Raw genomic sequence first — 22076 nt, 5'->3', positions numbered from 1 at the left:
AGCTGGGCTTGCTCAGGTCCTCTCCACTGCTTCAAATAAACACACAGGCAAAGGGCAGGCCTCCATGAAGGGTACAGAGCTATAAACAGTACAGAAACTTTGGCAAGTCTGCCTCAGCGTATCATCCACTTCATTTAGAGCTGGCAGGAATAAGTAACTGGGAAAGGGTTCCTCTAACAGAGGCCAGCATAAACTAGCTAGACTTCAACCAAAGCTGGGAAATCCTGCAGAGGATTTCTCCACCAACCCACCCTCAGGTTACCCTAGCACTATATGAACAAGCTTCATTAAAGGAAAGCCTAAAAGGAGTTTGAAACTTAATCCTCCCCACCCCCCCCACCGTGGAGGTCAATTTTCAAGTCAAGAGGGACCATATCATCTCCTCTGATCTCCTGTCATTTTAAAGGTTAAAATTTTAAAGGCTAAAAGTAGTCCATTCTACAACTCTCGGACACCCTGGATTAACCTCAAACACCAGGAAGACTCAAGAAGACTTCAGGAGATGGGAGAAACCACATACTTTGTTCCCTCGGAGAGCCTCTCCAAACGTTACTGGCAGATACTCAGCATCCAGACTACTTCTTTGAGCTCAGCAGAAAGCAGCAGAGCATTTTCCTCTGTGTGTAAGAGACAGGAACATGACAAACATCTGGCATGGGGCAGACTCATTATCCATCTCTCAACGCACCCCATGCCATTAGTGAGCAGGAGGGGGAAAGCAGTCCACAGCATGTTTCATTTGTAGGTTAAGCCACTCACTAAGTCCTTAAACATTAAAAGCAAAAAATACTCAAGAGAAAATCCAGAAACAACACAGACAAAAGTTTCTGAAGAAACTGAGTAACTACCTTCACTTTGACCTGAGTTTCGGTCAGTACTAATGCCCACTGTGAAAATGAGGTCCCTCTAAGATATCAAAGGATGAGGAACCCCGAAAACAAAAGTCACTTCTTGCTTTTGAAGAAATTAGATAAAACTCTAAAATTCATGCTGGAAGTAACCAGGGCAATTCTGGCACAGAAAATAATCCTCCTATGACTGACCTCAGATGAAAGGGTGGTTCAGCACTGACTGCTCTGGTGTCAGGGCCACCTTCCTGCCACTCAGAAAACTCCTCACTGCAGTGGTAGCAGCATCTGACTTGGTAACCACTACCGTGTGCACAGACACAGGAAAACAAAAAAGACTATGTGGTCAGGGTGATACAGGGAGAGGGGACTTGGGCTGGCCAGACATAGTTATCCATGTCAAAAATTGGGAGGATACTGCTGATCTGCAGCAGTTATGCCCTTCATACACAGGGAAATCTGCTTCCCACTTACACACTTGTAAATATACTGTTGATAAGAATTATGCTGATATAACTACAATAATTTAATTTGGATACTCTCACTGCTCTCATCTAAGTTGGCTTTCCTTTTTCCTAAAAGGGGGTCTTCTTCCACATGGAGACAGATGCAGCCAAAGTAAAGCTCGTGACACAGTGAAAGCAGAGTTTTTCCTCTGCAACTGTGTCTGATTTTCCCTCCTTCCAGGCTTCTTGCAGCACACCTGTGAGTCAGGATCCATGCTCCACCAGTGCCTGACCAACTCTGACGGCAAACAGCCCAGAGAAGTCAGCAACTAGGATTTTCTTCTGATGTCAGCACAGTGGTTTAAATTCCCTTTCTCCTGTGTCGGGACACATTGCACATGCTGGAGGTAAGCGCTGGGGAACACACAATGGATAGAACAGGCCTTTGTTAGGCTCTTCAGAGCCCATGCCTGAGGCTGAGTGCAGCCTCATTCCCCACATACAGCACCGGAGCTCAGCGGGATGCTTGCACTCTTTCCTGTACTCTTTCCCTACTCAGGAGGAGGAAAAAAACAGCAAACTGGGACTCGAAGGTGCAGAAACCAGCCTGACAGTTCCTCCTCCCCAAATACAGAAAGAGGTCCTCCTGATAACAGGAAATTTGTCTCTCCAAAAACCCTCCAAGTGGGCAAGGTAAATTGGAGACCACATCAAACCCCTCATCTCACCTCTGGCAGACCTCTCACCTAAGTCAAGTCTCCCAACAAAGACGGAAGAGGGCTACTCCATAGAGCAAGAGGGGACCTGCAACTAACCACAGCTTCCAGCTCGCTGGCAGCTCAACTCCTCACCAAGTTGTCCTTCCACACAGGACCGGACTCATCCCTTCTATGCTACAACAGCCGAACCCACAAGCACAAAGCCCAACACTTTCCCATATGCACGTTCCTTGAGCACAGCACTCGACATGCACACACCTGAAACCCCTTCTTGCTCCAGAGCTGGCTGCTCCAAGGCAGTGCTTGCCAGGCATGTGTCCGTGTGCCTGGCTTCTACACTCACCGTACACCGCTGTGACTGCACACACAGCTCCCCACCACCTCCCCAGGAGCTCTGCGTGCAGCTTACAGTGACCACGGACAAAAAGAACAAATGACCTCTGTTTCCAGGGCAATGTGAGGGGGAGATATGGGATATGAATTCCTCCCTTCTGGATTCCACCAAAGCTAGGAAGAAATACTGACATTCACAAGCCATGACTCATGCCTGCCTGGTCCAGCACTCCAGAAGTCCCGCTCACTGGCTAGCATGCCAGAAACGCCAGCATGGCTGGCATCTGCCAGCTGGCTCTGTTAGCATAAAAATTTGACCAAAAATGTCCTTCCTCTTCACTTTCTGTATTGTTGCAGTGTGGTGGTCGCTGAGGGCCAGAGCACTCCCTGAAAACTTGTACAACCACGCAGGCAGCGCGGCTGTTGCTCTGGCAGGTAACAGGTCAGCGAGGCTCAAAACATGATCCGCTTCACACAAAACAGAAACCTCTCCCCCAGGAATTCCTGCCTCAAACCACCGTTGGTCCCAGTTTTAACTGGATCTCATTAGTGAATGAGCCAAAGAATCTGTTGGTAGTACTCCAGCTACACTGGTAAGTCATATACTTGTATTTAAAGAGCTGCCAAGGATGCTCCATTAACCTCCACAGAGCATAATTCCTGACTGCCCCTCCTTCTCCCACTAGACCAGTATCCTGCCCCCACTAGCAGCTACTTACGCTTACATCCTTCCATAGTGGAACTGGCTACACTTTCAGGCCTGTGTTGAGCTTATTGCACTACTGCCTGAAATGCACATACTGAGCTGTACAGCACTTTTCCAGCTCGGACCGCAGAGCCACAACCACCCGACCAGCAAGAGGAACTTAGGTTAGAAACACGGACGAAGCTGGTCATACCCAAACATGGCCCAGACCCCAAAACACACCTTATTCTGCCATGCAATATCAGGAGTGCAAAACAGTAACCATCTGCTTGGTCTTTCTCCCATCTGCTTCTTCCCCATAGGGGCAGAAGTATTCCAGGGCAAGGTATCAGACATGCTTTCACCCTACCCATTTGTACAGCACAGCCAGACCTCTCTCCCACAGTCTCTCCAGGGGTTTGTTCCTCTCAACCTGTCCCTCTCCTACAGTGGCAAAGACATCTGGGAAACACGCTGCAGATTTCAGCCCAACTCCACAGCTTCTTAGGAGCGTGCACTTTTCACTTTGCAGCTACAGGGACAAACTCCACCAAAGCACAGGCACTTGGACCCTTGTAACTCTTTCCACTGCCCCAGCTCCCCACTGCTCTGTTTAAAACCAGCTGCCTGCCACTCTGTTTTCTTTCCTATAAAAGGAAATAGAACCTGGGTTGGAAAAGTGAACTTTGCTCCTTTTGCATTCGGATCTGGTACCAGCATAGATAAGAAACAACAGTCAATGCTAAACATTTTACGTCACCTACTTCTGGCTCAGTTTTTCCTTACGAAGAAGCCTCATTACCACTGCCAGGAACAACCGGTGGGTCTGAGCAACATCCCCTCTCATACCTCCCACACTTTTCATTTCCACCTCTCTTAAGAGGCCGTGCCATATCCCACATCATCCATGCTTCTTCACTCGGATGCACTCACCTCTTATGTACATGCTCAGCAGGTAGAAAAAGCGACTCCACGGCAGCCTACATGGATGCAGGCAATACACACTGTGCAACTCACTGTACAATTAAAAATGCATTTGGTTGGCTGTACCCTGCTGACAGTGGCTGTGGGTCAACACCCAAATGAATTTAAACAGCTGCCAAGGACCCTCCCTTAACCTCCACAGAACATAATTCCTGATGTGCTTCCTTATCCCAGTAAACCAGTATCCTGCCTCCAATAGTGTCCAGCACTGCTGGCATCAAAACTATTCATGAAATACACACACACACTATCTATCTATCTATCTCAATAACTCCATGAAGACCCCAGCTGGCATGTCATGGCAGCTGCTCATGCTTGCATCCTTCTCAAGAGCTGGCTACACTTTTAGGCCTGTGTTGAGCTTATTGTACTACTGCCTGAAATGTACCTACTGAGCTGTACAGCACTTTTCCAGCTCGGACCGGAGAGCCACAACCATCTGACCAGCAAGAGGAACTTGGGTTAGAAACATGGACCAAGTTGGTCATATCCAAATGCAGCCCAGACCCCAAAACACACCTCTTATTCTGCCATGCAGCGCCAGGAGTGCAAAATAGTAATTAACCTCCTGCTCATTCTGCCAAGAGCTTTATTACTGTGCAGCAGCCAGGATGCAGGACTAATAGGACTGACTGAATTCATTCCCCAGGATGCCAGGCTGTTGAGATCACAAGCAGAGGAGTCTGGCAGGCGGGACAGAGCAGAGCACTGGCGAGGGAGATGCTCATCAGCAGTGCTGCTATTACAGTGCTGAGCCTTGCCAAGAGGGCCTGGCAGCAAACAGTTTTTGTGCCATGGGGAGGGATGGTATGAGGTGCTCTCCGCAGAACTGACAAAACACCTCATCTCCACCCTGCAGCCCTGCCGTTCCTCATTCCTCCCTCCACACCCTGGGTTCAGGCACGGGGCAGCAGAGAAAAGCACTTTTCTCACAGGTTGGGAAGATGGTCACCATCCTGGTGGAAAGCTCTGCCAAAGTGCACATGCAAAAAAGAATGGGAAAATGGGGCGATTTACAAACAGTGACACCGTTCATTTCATTTGGGCTTTGCTGTGGCAAAAGGAAAATCATGTTCAGGGTCTGAAAGGCAGGATGAGCAAGTGAGACGGAAGGAGACCTGGTCTTTACCTTCAGGATCTTGAAGGTTTTTAAACAACCAGGGAGACTAAGGTTTCTGTTCCTCACAGCCAGGGAAGCTGAAATGAGCTGTAATTTCCAGGAGTCACCCTCCCTCGGGCTTTCCATGACCTCAACTGTCGGTGCACACATTCAGGGAAAGCTGGAAATAAGCCAGTGTCGAGCCCAGGAGCAGAGAGTAGAAGTGGGGAGGAGGAGAGCATCTTCTCAGGAGCTTTCAAGAGCAAGACTGATGAGGTCTATGAGGATAGTATTAGTAGACTGGGACATGAAAAAGCAAAGCTTCCCATTTCTGGTTTTCAGAGTCAGTCCATCCACATTGTATCTTCCTAAGCTTCTGTCTTAAACAAAAGGCACAAGAAAAACAGAGGGACAGCATGACTGCTTTATAAGTGACCAAATCACCTGGAAATGCCAGAAAGGATTGTTTGCCATGTACAGGTATACGTGGTGACAGAGATGTTACATGTACGAATACATGTAAATATGTATTTTCCTCCTATGCATAACAAGTAGCCCAACACACTCCTTAGAGCAGAAGCCAAACTTTGTAAAAGCAATGAGTGAATTTACCTGCGGGATGACCCAACTAGAGGAGACACAGCTCTCCACTCAACCCCCTCAGGGCTGTCTCAACAGCAAGGGAGTTGTTGCCTGCTCTGTTTATGTGCAATGGGAACAGCTAGAGTTGTGCTACTACCTTTATTAGCTGGGAATAATATAATACGCCTGCTGGAAACTTCCTAACAGGGATAGATAGCACTCCATCAGCCACTCCCACCTAGCATTTTTGCTTGACAAGGGAATACCAGCAGCTTTTTTCCACCCCCTTGCTGAAGAATCTCTCACACCCAAACTTTTGGAGGCTGCACTGAAAATACCCTTTGCAGAGCCAAGATTTTGGCTGTGCGTGCCTCACTGTACTTGAGAGCAGCCTCAGAGTCCTGCCCACTTCCAAACTAGCGTAAGACTTCCCTTCTGCACAAGGGGGCCTGGGAAGCTAAAGCACTGGAGAAAAATCTTCTTGGGTTGGTATTGCCTGCATACTCAGATGACGGCTTTTGTATTAAATCCAAGAGGAAAGCCACAGCCCCAACTGGGCTGTTGAAGTTCCTCTTACTCAGCGCTCTGCTGTCTGCACTAAGAACAAACCCTCCTTTAACACACCTGCCTTGAGACAGGAGCAAGAAAACTTGACTGTTAAGCTCCCACAAAATGTACCACAGGACGGAATAACTACCTCAGACTCCAGAGTAAAATGAGATATGTGGGACATTATCTCAAGCACATAGAAAAGGCATGTTCTTATGGTTTACTGGAGTCAACACACAGCAGGGACTGCCAGGACTTTTACCAGGCAACTGGGGGAGTAATTCTCCTCCATTGCTGAAGGACTCCACCAAGAAGGTAAGCCATTATTTCAAAAAAGCCATAGGCCAATCAATATATGCGACAGTTTGGAATAAAACATGCTTTCTGCAGAAATACAGCATATGGACAGAAAGACATCCAGGTCAGGAACTCAAAGACATCATAAGGACGCTACAGAGCAAGGATGTGATCTCAGGATAGTTATCTGGAGGAGCTCAAAAGCTGCCAACTCCTCTGACTTGCAACCCAAGCTTTCAGCAAGGACATCTGACTCAAAGTACTGGCACCTAAGAGCAGTTGTAGGAAACCAGAGCCCAGATCCACCTATGCAACCCAGCATAATGCCTTTGACAGAGACTTGTCACCAGATGCCTCAGGTAAAGCATAAGTGATGCTGCCCCAAACATTGCCCAGCTTCCAACAATTTGCAGATCGGAAACTGCCTGTCCTAGGCACACAAACTCCTTCAGAGAACCTAAACACACTGAAACTTTTGCATTGACTTTTCTAGTTTCTGTTGAGCTCAGCAACAGCTCAGAAGACACAGATGCTCTGCTCTCTCCACCACAGGTAGTCATCTTTAGTAGCAGTGAGAGTTGTACAGGAGGACTGGGATGGACCTTTGTCTGACTGATGACATGCCAAGAGACACTTCAGCCTCAACAACACCTGGCGGTAGATATCCTATCACACCAAAAACTTCCTTAAGAACCTAGGCAATGCCTCACAGATAGCAAAGGAAACCCATTTTGGCAAAAGGGACCTGTTTCAAAACTGTTTCAACAAAATGACCACCACTGGGCATTACCTCTGATGGGTGATGCCATTTTAATTAACCCTTGTTCCAGCAGACACCACATGAACTCTCAGAGCAAGCCAGGAAGTGCTGTAGGTGGACAAAGGAAGTGAAGCAGCGTAATTTAAGGGATGCTATAGAGCAGCCTGAAATAAAGATATGTCTTTGCTAAAATTCAATAGGATACTGCAGCAGGTTGACTACAAAAGCCCTCAGGAAGAGTCAGGATTTTTGTAAATTTACAGCAGTTTACATTCTTCATGAGACACGAAGCAAAGGCAACTGGGAAGGATTCCTCACAGCAAGCAACACCGTAGTGCAACAATAACCCATCGCCATCAGCTTCCCATCTGATTCAGCTTCCAGAAAATGAAAGAAAAGGAACATCGCCTAGATTTTGTGGTAAACAAGGGCTCGCTCTCCCCCTCCTCCACCTCCAAGGGTCCTCCTACGAGACCAACGTAAAGGCCAAGGCTTACTTGTTCAACAGGGAGACTTAACAGAACGCAGGGCAGAGGGAGATAAATGTCGTTTTGCAAGCTTATAGCAACATTCATAACACTCTTCCTAATGCACGGACTGCGCAAACCTTCTGTCACCTCCCCCACCCCACCCCGCCGCAACAGGTTAAAACACTTTAAAAAACAAACAAACAAAAAAAGCAAAAGCCAAGCCCCTGTGAAGGTGCACAATGCCAGCGGGCGCTGATGTTGAAGCAAAGCAGCGCCGCAACGGAGCTGGCCTTCGGTACAGACCGCGGCCAGGTACAGGCGGTCGCCTCACGGCCCGGCGCGCCGCGGGCGAGCAGAGCGCCAGACCCCGGCTGCGACACACGGGGCCCACGGGCAGCGCTTTGCCTCCCCGCTCCCAGGCCGGGCTGTCGGGGGCTGCTGCTTGCGGCACCCGCCGCCGTCCCGGCCTCCCCACCCCGCTTCCCCACGGCCGCGGAGGGACCCTCCCGCACCCACCCTCCCCAGGCGGCCGCCATTTCGGGGGCGCCCCACCTCACCCCTCCGCAGGGAGCCGCGCCGGACCGCAGCGCTCCGCGCCGCCGCACGCCCCGACCTGCCACGCTGTGAGGGAGGGAAGGTACCGAGCGAGGGAGGGAGGGAGGGAGGGAGGAAGGGCGGGGGGGGGGCGGTGCGGCCAGCCCGGCCCGGGACGCCCAGCCGGGGCCACCGCCCGGCCCCGCGGGGCGGCGCCTCCTCGGGGGGCGCCTCCCGCCGCCAGCCGCGCCCTCCCGCCCGGCCCGGCCCGGCCCGGCGGCGGCGTGGCCTGGCCTCCTCCCGCCCCCTCGCCTTCTGCTTCGGCTCGCTTCCTGCCGAACAAAGTGCCCCGAAACCCGGCGGTGCGCGAGGTGTGCGGGCTCGGCGGCGCCTGCGGGGGGGGCGCGGAGCAAGCCCGCCAAACCGTGCCTGTGGTAGCAGTGGCCCCTGGCTCTCGCCACCTGGGCCTCAGGCTGGCGTTTCCATTGCCGCAGGCAACACGTTACAGCAAACTCGAGCTGGAGCTTCTTTCTCTTTTTTTATTTTTTAGGCGTCAGACCTGCTGGTTAAGGAGTTTTCCATGAAACGTCCTGTAAATCAAGATCAAGCCCTGACTGGCACACTGCCTCAGCCTTCCATTACCTCATTTCAGCTTCAGCCCAAATACCTCTGCGCTAAGCAACAGCCCCGCACAGAGGCTGGCCACAGAAGAAAGACCCTCACCCGCTCCCCTCGGCAGCTGAGCGGCCTTGCACGGTTTTTCAGGTGCGGGTGGGAAGAGAGGAGGTCTGCGCAGGGAGGGAGGGTTTAGGACCTCCTGGGTGTTGGCCTCGACTGCACTTACTTAACCTCTCCTGCCCATGTGCCCGACTCAAAAACCACGTCGTCCTTCCCAATGAGTAAACCAACTCATCTCTCCTCAGCCCGTGGGGACCCTACCTACACTTTACTTAGAGCCCCTGGAGAGCCGAGTGATTCAACAGAGCCTTAGGGGACCGGCTCACCCTTGCACATCCAGAGGTTTCTTGCAGGGAGTGTGTGGCAGAGCCAGGAGGCAACAAGAGATGCCGGCCCCTACCCCCGGCCCCAGCCCTCCTTGGCAGAGCCCTGGGCAGCCAGCCGCACCAGGCCGCTGCCTTCTTGCCGTGTCCAGAGATCTCATGTACAAATAGGAACGAACGTAACCTCCCGCCTTGGCAGATTTGGGTCAGCAAATGGGCATGATTAGGCACAACTAATGTGCTTGGGAAAGCCTGTAGGTAAAGGTGGGCTATACTACAGGACACCCCCCCACCTCCCAGTCCTCAGCTTATTAATATATATTTACTGGAGATACATGTTTACCTTCAAAAAACTGATTTTACCTGGTCAGATCTCCTGTGGACTAGTCGTTTCAGAAGCAGCACACAGCTACACTTGTGTTTCCAGGATCGGGGCCTTATTAAACCACATGGCTTGATATGGACATAAAGCATGCCTTGCAGGCCTGAAGGGTCTGGAGCTGGATTATTGTAGCTGTGCCAACTGAAATTTCTTATGACTCATAAACAGCCAGATAAGTAACAAGCAGACTGACAGTGGCTCAAAGAGCTAATGAAGCTCTGAACTGCAGGACTGTGGATCTATCGGCACTGAGCAGATTTCCAAATAGAGCATTTAAAGGTGTATAGCACGAGCTATGAGATATGTTTATACTTGGAGCCTAAGTACTTGGTCAGTTTATATAGGGACTAACCAATTAAGTAAAAAGAGCATGAAAAGACACAAACCGAAGAAGGTGACAGGACAGAAAATAATGTGTGACGCACTGCATGATCCCCACGGCAGGAAATCATTAAATGTGTGTCAATGGAAACTGTCCCTTGGAGTTCAGGCTGCTGGAATAAAGAAGGTAGAAGAAAACAACATCCCAAACCTTTGCAATTCTTGCATTTGTCCTGTGGGAAAGCTTTAAACTTAGCACTGTGGCTTAATGCTCTCTCTTCAGCCCTGTTTTGGCTTTCAAAGAGATGCTGTCAGGCTAATCCTGTTATGCTTATCCTTAGGATATTAACATGAAAGAGACACGGGAAACCAAGGCAGAGTGGGGTCACTTTGCCTGTGTGCAGAGCTTTGTGGGACCATGGTTGCTTATCAGAGCAGCTGGGGTTTTTGCCTTTGCCCCTAGATCCGACTGTATATATAGCTGCACTGTTGCACGTGCCAGGGTAAGGCTTCCCAGGCTATAAGAAGAGTACTTTCTTGTGATACGATTCCAAAATGCCTTACAGATGATATGCAAAAAGTCACCTGTCCACTAAAAGATTGCAGTCAATACAGCACAGGAACAAGCCCCCAGGCAGAGTCTATTTTGCATCCTCCCTTGTCTCACGCCACGTCAGGATATTCCCATTATTTGCTTTTTATTTATGCTGCAATTTCCAGCAGTCACTTGCAGAGGGTGGCTGCTCCCTGGGCTTCTGTTCAGAGGCAGAAGAGATTCTGACAAAAACAAGGGGATGTAGTAAAATTAGGACTTTTGTGGAAAGCCTGGTCTAGTTTGGATCTGGTATCAGACACGTTTAAAAAGTAACAAACTGCCCCTCTGGACTGTAAGTGCCTGGGTCTTTCAACGGGACATTTAAATATCGTGCAGAGAGACAACAAAAGACCATCCAGTAATAAAACCCACTCTGGTGCTTACTGTTGTCCAAGCACAACCTGCTCAAACTCTGTGCCACTTTGTCGTGGTTGAAACAAAAGTCCACCCTGTTCCTGCTAAAAAAAGATGTTACAATGAGCTACTTGTGCTATCAATTTATAGCAGGGGAAATGAGTAATAATTTCTTTGGTCAAAGCTGTGGAGAGATTAGTTGTATAATGCGTGAACATCCGGCTGGACCCATGCCAGGGCACAAGGATTAAAAGCAACCGAATTCCTAACTCTAGTGAAAAGAATGCACAGGACTTTATTAAAATAAATGTTTAGTTCTACAAATATAGGTACGAGGTGAGAATGTGCCCTCTCTGAAAGCACTACACTGCCTCCAGACATTGGGGAAGCATCTCCCCTTTTTCTCCTCCCTGCTCTGCCTTGCCTGATCACCTGAACTCTGGCTGCTTGAAAGAGGTAAAAAAAATAAGACCAGAGATTAATTGCTCCTGTGCTGCCTCCGAGACATGGGTTCCTGATCAACTCTCTCCCTACTTAGAAACCTCCTGTTTGTACCACCATGGGGGACAGGCTTCTCAGCACTTCCTGAGCGGTGAGAAGGGGAGGTCACACTGCAGTCAGCGACTGAAGAAGGGAGGCTGAATCTCCTGCAGTGCCTAAAAAAAAAAAATCTCTCAACACAACCATTTGTAAGACAGCATTCCTTTATTGCCTGTACTCCGCTTGCACACTAAGAAAACATGCTTAAGGTTGTACATTTTAAAAACCCAGGTGGTAGTTCTTGCCGTTCGCTGCAACATGACAGCACTGATAAAAGTAATACACAGACTGGCCTGTATTTGTGCGTCAGCTGTATTTCACACGCCTTTGTCTTTCATGTGCTCTGTACACAGTGTGGGAGGTCCGCGTTCAGACCACATTAGCAGACCCCCTACTGCTCTCTTCCTTCTGCAGCAACTTCCCAAATCCTGCTGCTGCGGGTAAGTAAATGTTCACATTACTGATGTGCCCCAACCAAAGATGCGAGTTCTTAGTCAGCACCATTCCTTATTGACCTGCAGCTGGAGCATGGTGCAGAGAAATCATTGACAGCAGCTCCCCCAACTCAGGTAGTGGGTTTGACCTATTCAACAGGTGATAATGTCTGTGCTCCTTCACGCCCACATTGACTAGAAAGCCAGAAAGCCATGTCTGTGTTCAGATTACAGGTGCTTTCTGAAAACAGAGAGGATTTCCCTTCCCAAACATTGTTTCTTGCAAACACAAGCAGTTCCACTGGCAGCACTGCTGGTGTTACTCGAGACTCCACACCAGCTGCCCTGGTTCCTTCTGGACCCCTTCTAACTTCCTGATTCCCAGTCTCTGGCCCGCATTACTGCAGTTAAACACAGTGTGAACCACAGCCAGCCAGCAGTAAGGACTGAGCAGGAGCTTATTACTTTTAGCTATTCCTTTTAGTCAGGAATCCTGTTCTCCTGGAGAAAAACTTCCTCCTTCCTATCAGGAGTAAAAGGCACTGGGAGGAACCACAGAAATTCTATGTAACACTGATGGGCTGTAGGTGACTCAGAGCACTTTTCCTGCATGAGATATTCCCGAGAAATTTGTGCAATAAACAGACATTCAGAGTAATTGCCTTATCCCAAGAGAGGAAAGAGTGGATAAATATAGACCTTCCCTATGCTGCAAGGCTGGGGGGACTGCTTCACAGCTGCAGTGTCACATCTTGCACCTAGAATGTCAAAGTCACATGCAGAAACAGACTCAAAGAAGAATGGGAACAGGGCATTACAGAAAAAGCTCACTTAGTCCCACAAGGCTTTAAGAGCAACTGAGCTACACAACAGAAAGCATCACACCCCATAGAACACCGAGGGCTTCATGCCCAGGCACGGCAACAGCTATGCCGAGAGGCATACTTTTGGGGCCAGTTCCTACCTCGGCCCGCGCCTCCCCTCACCCTGCTTTGCCCCACTCCTTAGTGACAAGGAGGCCCCTGCACAACAGCAACAACTTCAGTCCTGCTCTTTCTCAGGCCCTTCACCAGGAAAGTGAGGTTACTGCACGAGGCCACCAAAGAGAAAAAACCTCACTAGGTACATTTCACACAGGCAGCTGCCTTATGCTTCCAGCCCAGGTACGTTTGAAAGCACTATGCTCAAGCTAGCAGGGTGGGATCTTTCAGTACTGCAGATAAGTCAGTTCCTAGTTGCTGGAGATTCTTCAGGAAAGGATAAGAGAATGGGAGGAAACAGGCAGCATTCAGCCTTAAAACAGGCTATATATGGCCCCCCTGCTATGTACAGCACAGCTCCTGCAATGGGTTATGAATCAGCAGCGTGTGCCAGCACCTGTGAGTCCCAGGGCAACTGCTCCGTGTTCTGTAAACAGTAAGAGAGGGACAGTGACAAGGTCCATTAGGGTAACAAAGTGAAGAAAGCCATCGGGATGACTCGTTTTATCCGTTCATACTATATCCACACATGGAATCAGTTAACTACAATATTGGCAAGTTAAACCAAATTTCACAGTAAATGCACAGCCTGATCTAGATCTTACAGGAACCGATGGAGGTTTTCCTGCTTACCAGGGCAGGCTGGGCTCTGCTGTTACAGAACCAAGAGGAGATGCTGCTCTTTGAGGTGGATGGATCACTACCTAGAGCTAGCCCAAATTTAAAATAATTTATTTATCTCTCACACTAAAATTCTATTTAACACAGCACCTACAGTGTCCTCCACTCTCTGCTGCTAGGCCACTTCTTTGCTGTAAAGAAAAGGAACAAGACTTCATCCTTCTACAGGGAAGCGACCTTTCCAGACAGAAGGCCCAGTTTGTGCTATTAGCCAAGACCAGCCAAATTCCCCCAAAGAAACAGAGGCCTCCAGAGACCAGGGCTGCATGCAGAGTTGGGAAATTGAACAGTGCAGATCATATGCACGTTTTGGCCTGATTTAGTGCCTTGAAATTCCCATATGGGGAAAAGCTGCAGCTTCCTCAAGTCTCTGCAGAGCCTATACCATCAGATTCAGCTTGCTCAAAAGGAACCCCAGCTTCATGAAACACTGTTGGCACATGTCTCTTGCTGACACATTGATGTGCCTTATGTGCAGCACCCTTTCCTCCTGCTGACATCTTCCAGCTGCAGGGCATTCTCCCTCTGCCTGTCTTCTTGCGCTGTCAGCAACCTGGAACAAGCAGCACAGATCAAGAACACAACCCAGTTACTGAGATCTTCCTGCCAAGGCATTTGGCTCTGCCCCTTGCTCCCCATCAGCCAGAGACATTTAGGATTGTAAAAAGTGACTGGCCCAACAACCGGGCTTCTCTGGAAGCTGGGCTAGATAAACAACACACAGAAAATGAGCATGAATTTCCAGGGAGCAGGGAAAGAAACTGGACACATACAAGAGGGGACAGCATGGCTTAGTAGTCAGTGCACCAGACCAGGGCGTGAACAGTCTGTGCCTTATTCCCAAGCTCCCACATTGATGGCAGAATTCTGGACTGTTTGCTTCGCCTGTCTGGGCCATCTCAGGCAGCAGCACGGTAATAAAGAATGCTGAAGGCACATGCTATGGGAGATGTGATTTACCTAGCTAGTAAGTAAATCATCCCAGTTAATGAACAGGTAAGTCCTGCTGTGAATTTAACAGAGATAATGCAGCAGGAGGTGAAGGGATAGAAGAAAACAAAAGGATATTTTTCTTGCAAGCTATCAAAGACTTTTTTCAAAATGAGTTGTTTTTTTAAAAACTAAAAATCTTAGGGCAAACTTCTTTCAGCCTTACAAAGTGTCTTATCTCCCTTTAAAAATAATGCCACCAAAATACCACATTCTGTATAATGCTTAATAACATAAGGAAGAAAAAACCCTTCGAGATGCATGCAGACTTCAAACTGAAAATGCCAACTTAAAATCTGGGATAGTACACAAGGTTTTTGTGATGAAATATTCAAATTAAACTCCCAATCTTTCAACAGCCAGCTCTGCCAGACAAAGCTTTGCATGCGATAACGTCCAGTCCACACTTGGTACTCTCCAGGCACAGAAGACAAGGACCTGGAGTCAGGGGGAAGAGCACATTGCTCTAGGTCTTTTTTGTGACATGGCAGAAAGTCAGTCTCTGACAACCCCCTCTTCTTGCCCATTCCCCAGGAGAGTCCACACCAATCACCTACAGGTGGGGAAATGTCCCAGAGTAACTGTTCCTGTTCACTGACCTGGCCATGTGCAGCATGGGCTCCATGATGTTATAGCCAGTCATCGCGCTGCACTCGTAGAAGACAGCCTTGTATTCCTGCCAGAGAGCACAGCAAGCACCCACGTTGGCTGCCAGCTCTCCCCCACCATTCACCCACACCCCTGGGAGCTGGCCCACCCTCACCGCCGGGAACTCTGCTGAGAGCAGTTGGGGCCAGGAGGGTGGCTGTTACCACCCTGCTCCCCAACCCAGGAAAAGGAGATGCTTTTTCAGCATTGGGGGCCCAGTCAGAGTGTCCAAAAGGGAACACAGGGGGAGTTATTTGGGAAGAGAAAACAGCTGCCCAGGGTGCTTGGATTCTCTTACCTTTGTGCTGCAGAGTCCAGAAGATGGCAAACACCTCTGACACCCTGCCTCCCCCCACCCAGGGGCCAAGGTACCAGTGGGCATGCAGACACAGGGAGTGAGGAAGGAGGCAGGATGATTTTGCAGAGCATGCATTAGGGGAGTCCTCAAATGGGAAAACAGCCATGCATGCTCCCCTCAGAAAGACTGAGCATTGCTGCAAGGAGACATCAAGCCTTGAGAGAAATATGTGAGTGTGCCACAAGGGCCATTGTCTGCCACATGCTGGCCACCACCTCATCCTCCCTGGTACCAGAGGGACCTTGGTACTTGTTTACGTTGGAGAAACAGGGGGCGGGAGGGGAGAGGGAAGGTACCATACTGGGAAAGGGCTCCAAAAAGGGCTTCCTGCCAGCCAGGATGCCCTGCTCACAGCTGGAGGGAGGCTGCAGAGCAGGTCGAGCAGCAGACCACAGTGTCACACCTTCGCCAGCCTTTCCCCCTCCACCTTGGGCACATTCTGGGTCTCTCTCTGCACAGCATCCATTTTATTTCCAAGCAGAAAGACCACAGCTCCATCCTCGATACCTTCCTGCAAAAGAAACAGAATAAAGCACCCTAGAGACTCAGCTGAGGGAGGGAAGTATCTTGGAGCAGATCCTGTTCCAGCTCATGAAAACAAGACCTTCAGTGGCAGCAGGATCAGGCCCTTTAGCCATTCCTCAAATAGCCTCAAGGATTTGTGGAAGGAAGCTTAAACTATGGGAATGTATTTCAAATGTTTGGTATGTACAGCTGGGATACGGAGAGAGGGAAGACAGGACGTGAGTTCCTCTCTGGGAAATCACAAGCCTAAAGAAAAGCAGTTTGCCCCATAGGCTGTTGGGAATTTGAGTTCAGGCAGAGCTACTTATTAAGTTCAATAATTTTTGTGTGGTACTGTTTGTCTGTGCTGTCCTAAATTCAGCTACCCCTTGCTGAAAATCCACTGGCCAAGCAACCTAAGCAACTTTCAACTCTTGTATGGGGTATCTGTAGGAACTGTTTTCCTAGGCAATTCCTGGAGCCCATTACCCTTGGTAAAATTCCCTCTAGTTCCACTGGCTCACTAGAACATCACCAGAGTAAGGACTGCAGAACGGGGCTCAAAGTTATTTCCGAACTTGACTGCCCTGGATGGCTTGCAGTACCTGAACAGCTTCAAAGCAAGATAAATACTAAGATGGGGAAAGGATGAGAAGAGAGATTATTAAAAGTTACAGATTTCAGGTGCTTTGATTTTCTGCATGCTCAGTTTAACCTTCCTGAAAGGAGCGTGATTTTCAGAGGCTGGGTAGTTTTTAAAATCTTAACCTTTGATCTTTTAGAGTCTAAAGAAATAGCTAAGTGGTTGGTTCCCCCCCCCCAACAGGCCTGTGGAAGTTAATAATATGAGAAACTTCCAACCTACGCTTACTCATTTCGCTTAGATCTTGGTTTTTGAGACACGGCACAATCAAAACAAACCCACCCTTGACAACTGCCCTTCAGCTCTGAGTCACCTACACACAACTTATTTAAATTATACAGACAGGTATTTTTGTGTCCATCCTGGTTTCAGCTGGGATAGAGTTAATTTTCTTTCTAGTAGCTTGTACAGTGTTATGTTTTGGATTTAGTAGAAGAATGTTGGTAACACACTGGTGTTTTCAGTTGTTGCCAGGTAATGTTTAGTCTAAAGTCAAGGACTTTTCAGCTTCTCATGCCCAGTCAGCAAGAAGGCTGGAGGGGCACAAGAAGTTGGGAGGGGACACAGCCAGGGCAGCTGACCCAAACTGGCCAACGGGGTATTCCATACCATGTGACATCATGCCCAGTATATAAACTGGGGGGAGTTGGCCTGGGGGGATTGCTGCTCGGGAACTAACCGGGCATTGGTTGGCGAGTGGTGAGCAATTGCATTGTGCATCACTTGTTTTGTATATTCCAATCCTTTTATTATTATTGTCATTTTATTATTGTTATGATTATCATTATTAGTCTCTTCCTTTCTGTTCTATTAAACTGTTCTTATCTCAACCCACGAGTTCTACCTATTTTTTCCCTCCTTCTCTCACCCATCCCACTGGGTGCAGGGGCATAGTGAGTGAGCAGCTGCGTAGTGCTTAGTTACCAGCTGGGGTTAAACCATGACAGTATCCCCAAGCGGATACAAGCCACAGATGAATGCTTTTACTGAGAGTTTGGAAATAAAAAGCAGGGAGGCAGACTACAGTATTAATACACAGTCACCAACTAAAAAAGAAAAGGAAAAAAAAAACTGTTAAAGTTGAAGCAAGTGAAAAAAAAAATATTCCTAATATTTCAGTCTTATCTCAAAGCAGAGTCAGGATGTGATTGTGCAAAGCACTGTGCATGCATGCTGCAGGTCTGAGCCTAAATGCACCAGGGCTGCCGTCTCCCTTTCCTGTGCGTAGGCTGGACACCAGGAGATCTCCTTGCCTGAGCACAGGTGTGATGTGACCACGTTTAGGAGACGTTGCCAATGCACATGGGCTGCTTACAAACGCACACTACTGTTTTGGCAGGTCTCACTACCTTCTGCCATAGAAACAGCTCTCCCTCATTTAATGGGCTATCGCTGGCTTTGGTATCTTCGACAAGAAGTCCCTGGTCCCAAACTGACTACCACAGGCAGTACTCATAGCATCGGCTTTGATAATCCATCTTCCCAAGGTCAGTAGGACATCCTGGGGCATCCGAGAATGTCACTCCCAGACAGACTGTTGGAGCTGGTCTGGAGCAAGGCAGCGGCAGCACCAGTGTCAGAGCGCCGAGGCCCCGCTCTCACCTGGACGCTGCTCATCCAGTTCCGCACTGCCGTGAAGGAACACTCGGCCGTAATGTCGTACATCACCAGAATCCCATCTGCCTTCCGGAAATACTGCTTGGTAATGCTCCGAAACCTGAGTCCAAATGAAACCAAAGGCACTCTCAGAACCATGGCTGTGTAATGACAAGGAACGGAATGGGATTATCTGTCTTTGAGCACAGGCTGTCTGCAAGGCCTGGCAGCCCCTGTGCATGAGATGTGTCCCCTGGGGCTGGTGTGTACAGGCTGGTGACAGACAGGTCAGATCCTTGCACCTTTGAGGCGGGCCAGGCAGCCATGGGTAAGCAGGAGTCTTTCCAAACGCGTGGTGCTGAGAAAGCGGGAAGGAAGATGTTTGCAGGTCAGGAAGAAAGAAACAGAAGAATCTGTTTAGGTGTGACAGTGAGATAGGAAAAGGTAATTGCCTGTAAAAAAGGAAATGGATGGGAAAAAACATGACCTTTCTCTGGAGTCTGGAAGAATCTGCAGACTAAGCTGTACCACAGTATAAACTAGGTGTGCAGGTGGTAATGTCTGCCCCAGTGCTACCAAAACAGCAATTAAGATCTCAGCATCAGTACAGTCTGTTTCCAGTTTTGAATCTCTAAAGTAATGCCATCATTGCTTAGCAGTAGCAGTTAGACACAATTTTCAGGAGAAACTCCCACCAGACATCTACTTTGTCCTGTGGGTACCAGTTAGAACCACAGACTTGTATTTTGGGGATAAATTAAAAACAAAACAAAACAAAAACCAAAAACCAAACCGTAAAAATCTGTAAGCAGTTTGTGACAGGGCCATGATACAACCACACTGACTGCAAACTGATGGAATTAAATGCAACACGAATACTGAGATCTCACTGGAGAGCTGTGTATTTCAGCCCTGCACAGGATAACAAGCTCTCCTATTCTATTAAAAGCCACGAAAACCCACAGCAAGTAGTGACCCTCCTGAACTCTTCAGATGATTGCCTGAAGCATGTTCTTTCTCACTGCAATAAGGGCATGACATTCTGGCAACTACCGAATTGAAAAAGCACAGACTTTATCCTTGACAGTCAAGGTGCACCTCTGGAACCACAGCACAAGCTAGATGCTCTAGAAGAAACATCAAATGTAGCATGCACCGGTCTCAAGGAAGTTACCAAGGAGTTCTCCTTGCATGCTCCAAGGGGTTCCTCTATCTCTTCCATAGGATATTCACAGTTGGACACCTCCAGTTAGAAGTAATTAATATTTCTCTAGAAGTACGAAAAGTTTTTGCTTCTTCCCAGGTCTCCTATTCAGTATCAGCACTGAGCCAAGTTCTCTCTTGCAAGTCTAAGACCTGCTAATGCTGCAGGGGCCTACCCTAAAGGTCCTTCTGCAGAGACAATATCTTGAATTTAGCCTCTGATGCAATCTGGCCTCAGTAAAATGCCACATTTCATGTCATAACAACTCCCCTGACTGCTCAGCTTCAGCACTGAAATAACCACAGGAGTTCTTTCAAAAATCATTATTTCTTCAGCATGAAGCCGGATTTGGGAAGAAATAGTTTGCTTTTCAATAGATATTCCTACTTAGTACGTTCCCACCAGGTCTGCACAGTTTAGCTGACTGAGGTAGACAGCATCATTACTCTGTTGGCACAGTTTAGGATTATAATATTCCCATGACCTCAACTGCCTCCTGAAGGCCTGGCCCCATAACATATTTAGCCCAAAATACCCAGTATTTATTTTTGCCAGACTCTTGAGGTTAACAGCCCCCTTGAAACAGCTTTTCACCTTCAGCTTCAAAGTGCATCCTAAATAAAATCTAATTTACACAAAGGTAGTGGTGGGCCTTCATGTCTAGTAGCAGATGAGGGTTAAGTGTGTCCTCTACTACTCTGGTCCTCACCAACAGTGCTGGTAACATCTAGTGATGGCCCATGCTTTTGAAACTAGAGGCCTTCAAATGGAGAACCTATATTCACTGTCACAAAAAGCTACACTGCCCCTCTATCAAGGATTATCACTTCCACGAGTCTATCAGCAGAAGGAACAGTGGAAGGGGCCAATAACCTCACTGACAGAGTCCGGCAAGGTAGTTCAAATCACCTTCCCCACAGGTCAAGCTAATTCAGCTGGCTTTGTCTGAATCAGATCTGGAAAAGTTCACACACTCCTTTCCACCTTCTGAATAGCAAGTAGTGGTGAGCAGTTGGGACAGCAGTAGCACAGCTGAATCTGAGAACAGGATGTCTATCCAGAGCCTTCGTTTCTGTCCTGATCTGGAGCCCTGTCCTGCAGCTTTTCCCAGAAGCAGGCTGATGCAGGAGAGCTTTGAGGGCTAGAGGAGCTTCGAACTCCACACCATACAGTGATTTATGGATAGACTACCTCAAGCCACAAGCATGCAGGTCAGACATATGGAAAACTACTTTTCCGTCAGTCCTCAGAGTGATCTCCCTGGGCCCTGCTTCGCAGCCACAGCTTCTAGAAATCTCTGAAACAGACCTTTGCTGCAGGTTCAGCACTGGAATAGCTGCTGTGACATCTCTGGTCCTTCTGAAGCTAACAAATTTTCCCCAGAGACAGAAACCAGGTGCACACACTCTTTCCCTTTCCTCCTGCTTCCTACACTGAGCCTGGCAGTAGGGCATCCTCACAGAAACTGCTTACCTTTCTTGTCCAGCTGTATCCCACAGCTGTAAGGCAACCTGGGTGTTATCCACCATCAGACTCTTCACCTGGTAATCGATACCTGTCAGGAAGGTAACAATGATCGTAAGATAGTATGGGGAGAGAGCAGCTTGCCGTTGCAACGGCCAAGATCAACACTATTTAGTTCAGGGAAATTGCAAGATTGATTTCAAATTGGGAGAGAGACCATCTTTACCTTAAGTTGGGCTAAAATAGCGGCAAAAAGCAAGTGTCTAGGCTGACTTTCCCACTCTTCTTACCCAGATGAGCCAGGAACCCCATTACTTACCGACAGTTGCATTGAGCTCAGCCAAGAACCTGTCGTAGCAGAAGCGGTGGATGAAAGAACTCTTCCCAACGCCAGAGTTCCCTACAAACACCACTTTAAAGATGCGGTCTGGGGAGCAGCTGGCTGGTTCCAGTGCCTGGAGCTACAATAGAAGAAAGGGATGCAGTTTTGAAAAGCCCAGCTGCAGACTGTGCTTTGATTTAGGCATTGGACCCCTGCACTATAAACCTATGGAGCTGGAGTTAGATGGAAAGAGAGTCAGAAACCCTCAAGTCACTGGTGGCAGGTGTTTGAGGAAGAACCCCAAGTAATTAGACTCACCCTGGTTTCAGTGCCAACAGGCTGTCCTCTAGGAGGCAATGGAGCATCATCTAATCCATCTGCATTTTTTCTACAGTCAGCATCACCCTTCAAAGTCATCTTCAACCACTCAGCATCTGCTGCCAATGACCATCTCTCCTTGTCTCTGCTCTTCTCTCTGAAGTTTGTGCCACCTCCTTCTCCTGTCTTCAGCCATGTCCTGTTGCCTGGGAAGTATTTATAGTTCTTTCTGTTGGGTTCTTCCACTGCCACATCCACCAGGAAGGTGAAGGGAAGGTCCGCAGAGGCCAGTTGTCTGTATTAAAGCCCACAGGCACCACAAATAGGGTGGGAAGGTAGGAGGTGAGGGGAAGAGGAGGAGGTTGCAAATTCCCAAAACAACCAATGCAATCCAATTAGTGCATATGCAGCACTTGCAGGAACTCTACTTCATAC

General features: G+C 48.5%; 2 protein-coding genes across 9 annotated transcripts in view; both read right to left on the bottom strand.

Annotated features, from left to right (window-relative positions):
- The window catches only part of CD151 (CD151 molecule (Raph blood group)), a 39726-nt gene extending 31223 nt beyond the window's left edge, over window positions 1–8503 (bottom strand). Inside the window, exon 1 of the mRNA XM_030039152.2 lies at window positions 8330–8503. The gene's annotated coding sequence lies outside the window, so the exon portion shown is untranslated. The remainder of the gene's footprint in view (window positions 1–8329) is intronic.
- Window positions 8504–11645: 3142 nt separating this feature from the next.
- Window positions 11646–22076, bottom strand: part of CRACR2B (calcium release activated channel regulator 2B) — a 50786-nt gene continuing 40355 nt past the window's right edge. For 7 of the 8 annotated variants that reach the window (XM_030039435.2, XM_030039433.1, XM_030039439.2 and 4 more), the window contains 7 exons: window positions 21642–21936; window positions 21321–21462; window positions 21011–21092; window positions 18340–18454; window positions 15994–16101; window positions 15184–15260; window positions 11646–14147 (listed from right to left, as the gene is read on the bottom strand). In XM_030039435.2, coding sequence (XP_029895295.1) covers window positions 14063–14147; window positions 15184–15260; window positions 15994–16101; window positions 18340–18454; window positions 21011–21092; window positions 21321–21462; window positions 21642–21936 — 904 coding nt within the window. In that variant the 3' untranslated portion in view covers window positions 11646–14062. The remainder of the gene's footprint in view (window positions 14148–15183; window positions 15261–15993; window positions 16102–18339; window positions 18455–21010; window positions 21093–21320; window positions 21463–21641; window positions 21937–22076) is intronic. The other variant, XM_030039434.1, reaches the window with a different exon arrangement.

Source organism: Aquila chrysaetos, chromosome 16 (genome assembly GCF_900496995.4).
Source record: "Aquila chrysaetos chrysaetos chromosome 16, bAquChr1.4, whole genome shotgun sequence".
NCBI lineage: Eukaryota > Metazoa > Chordata > Aves > Accipitriformes > Accipitridae > Aquila > Aquila chrysaetos.
The sequence above is the reverse complement of the archived record's forward strand: the minus strand, read 5'-3'. Positions and strand labels throughout refer to the sequence as shown.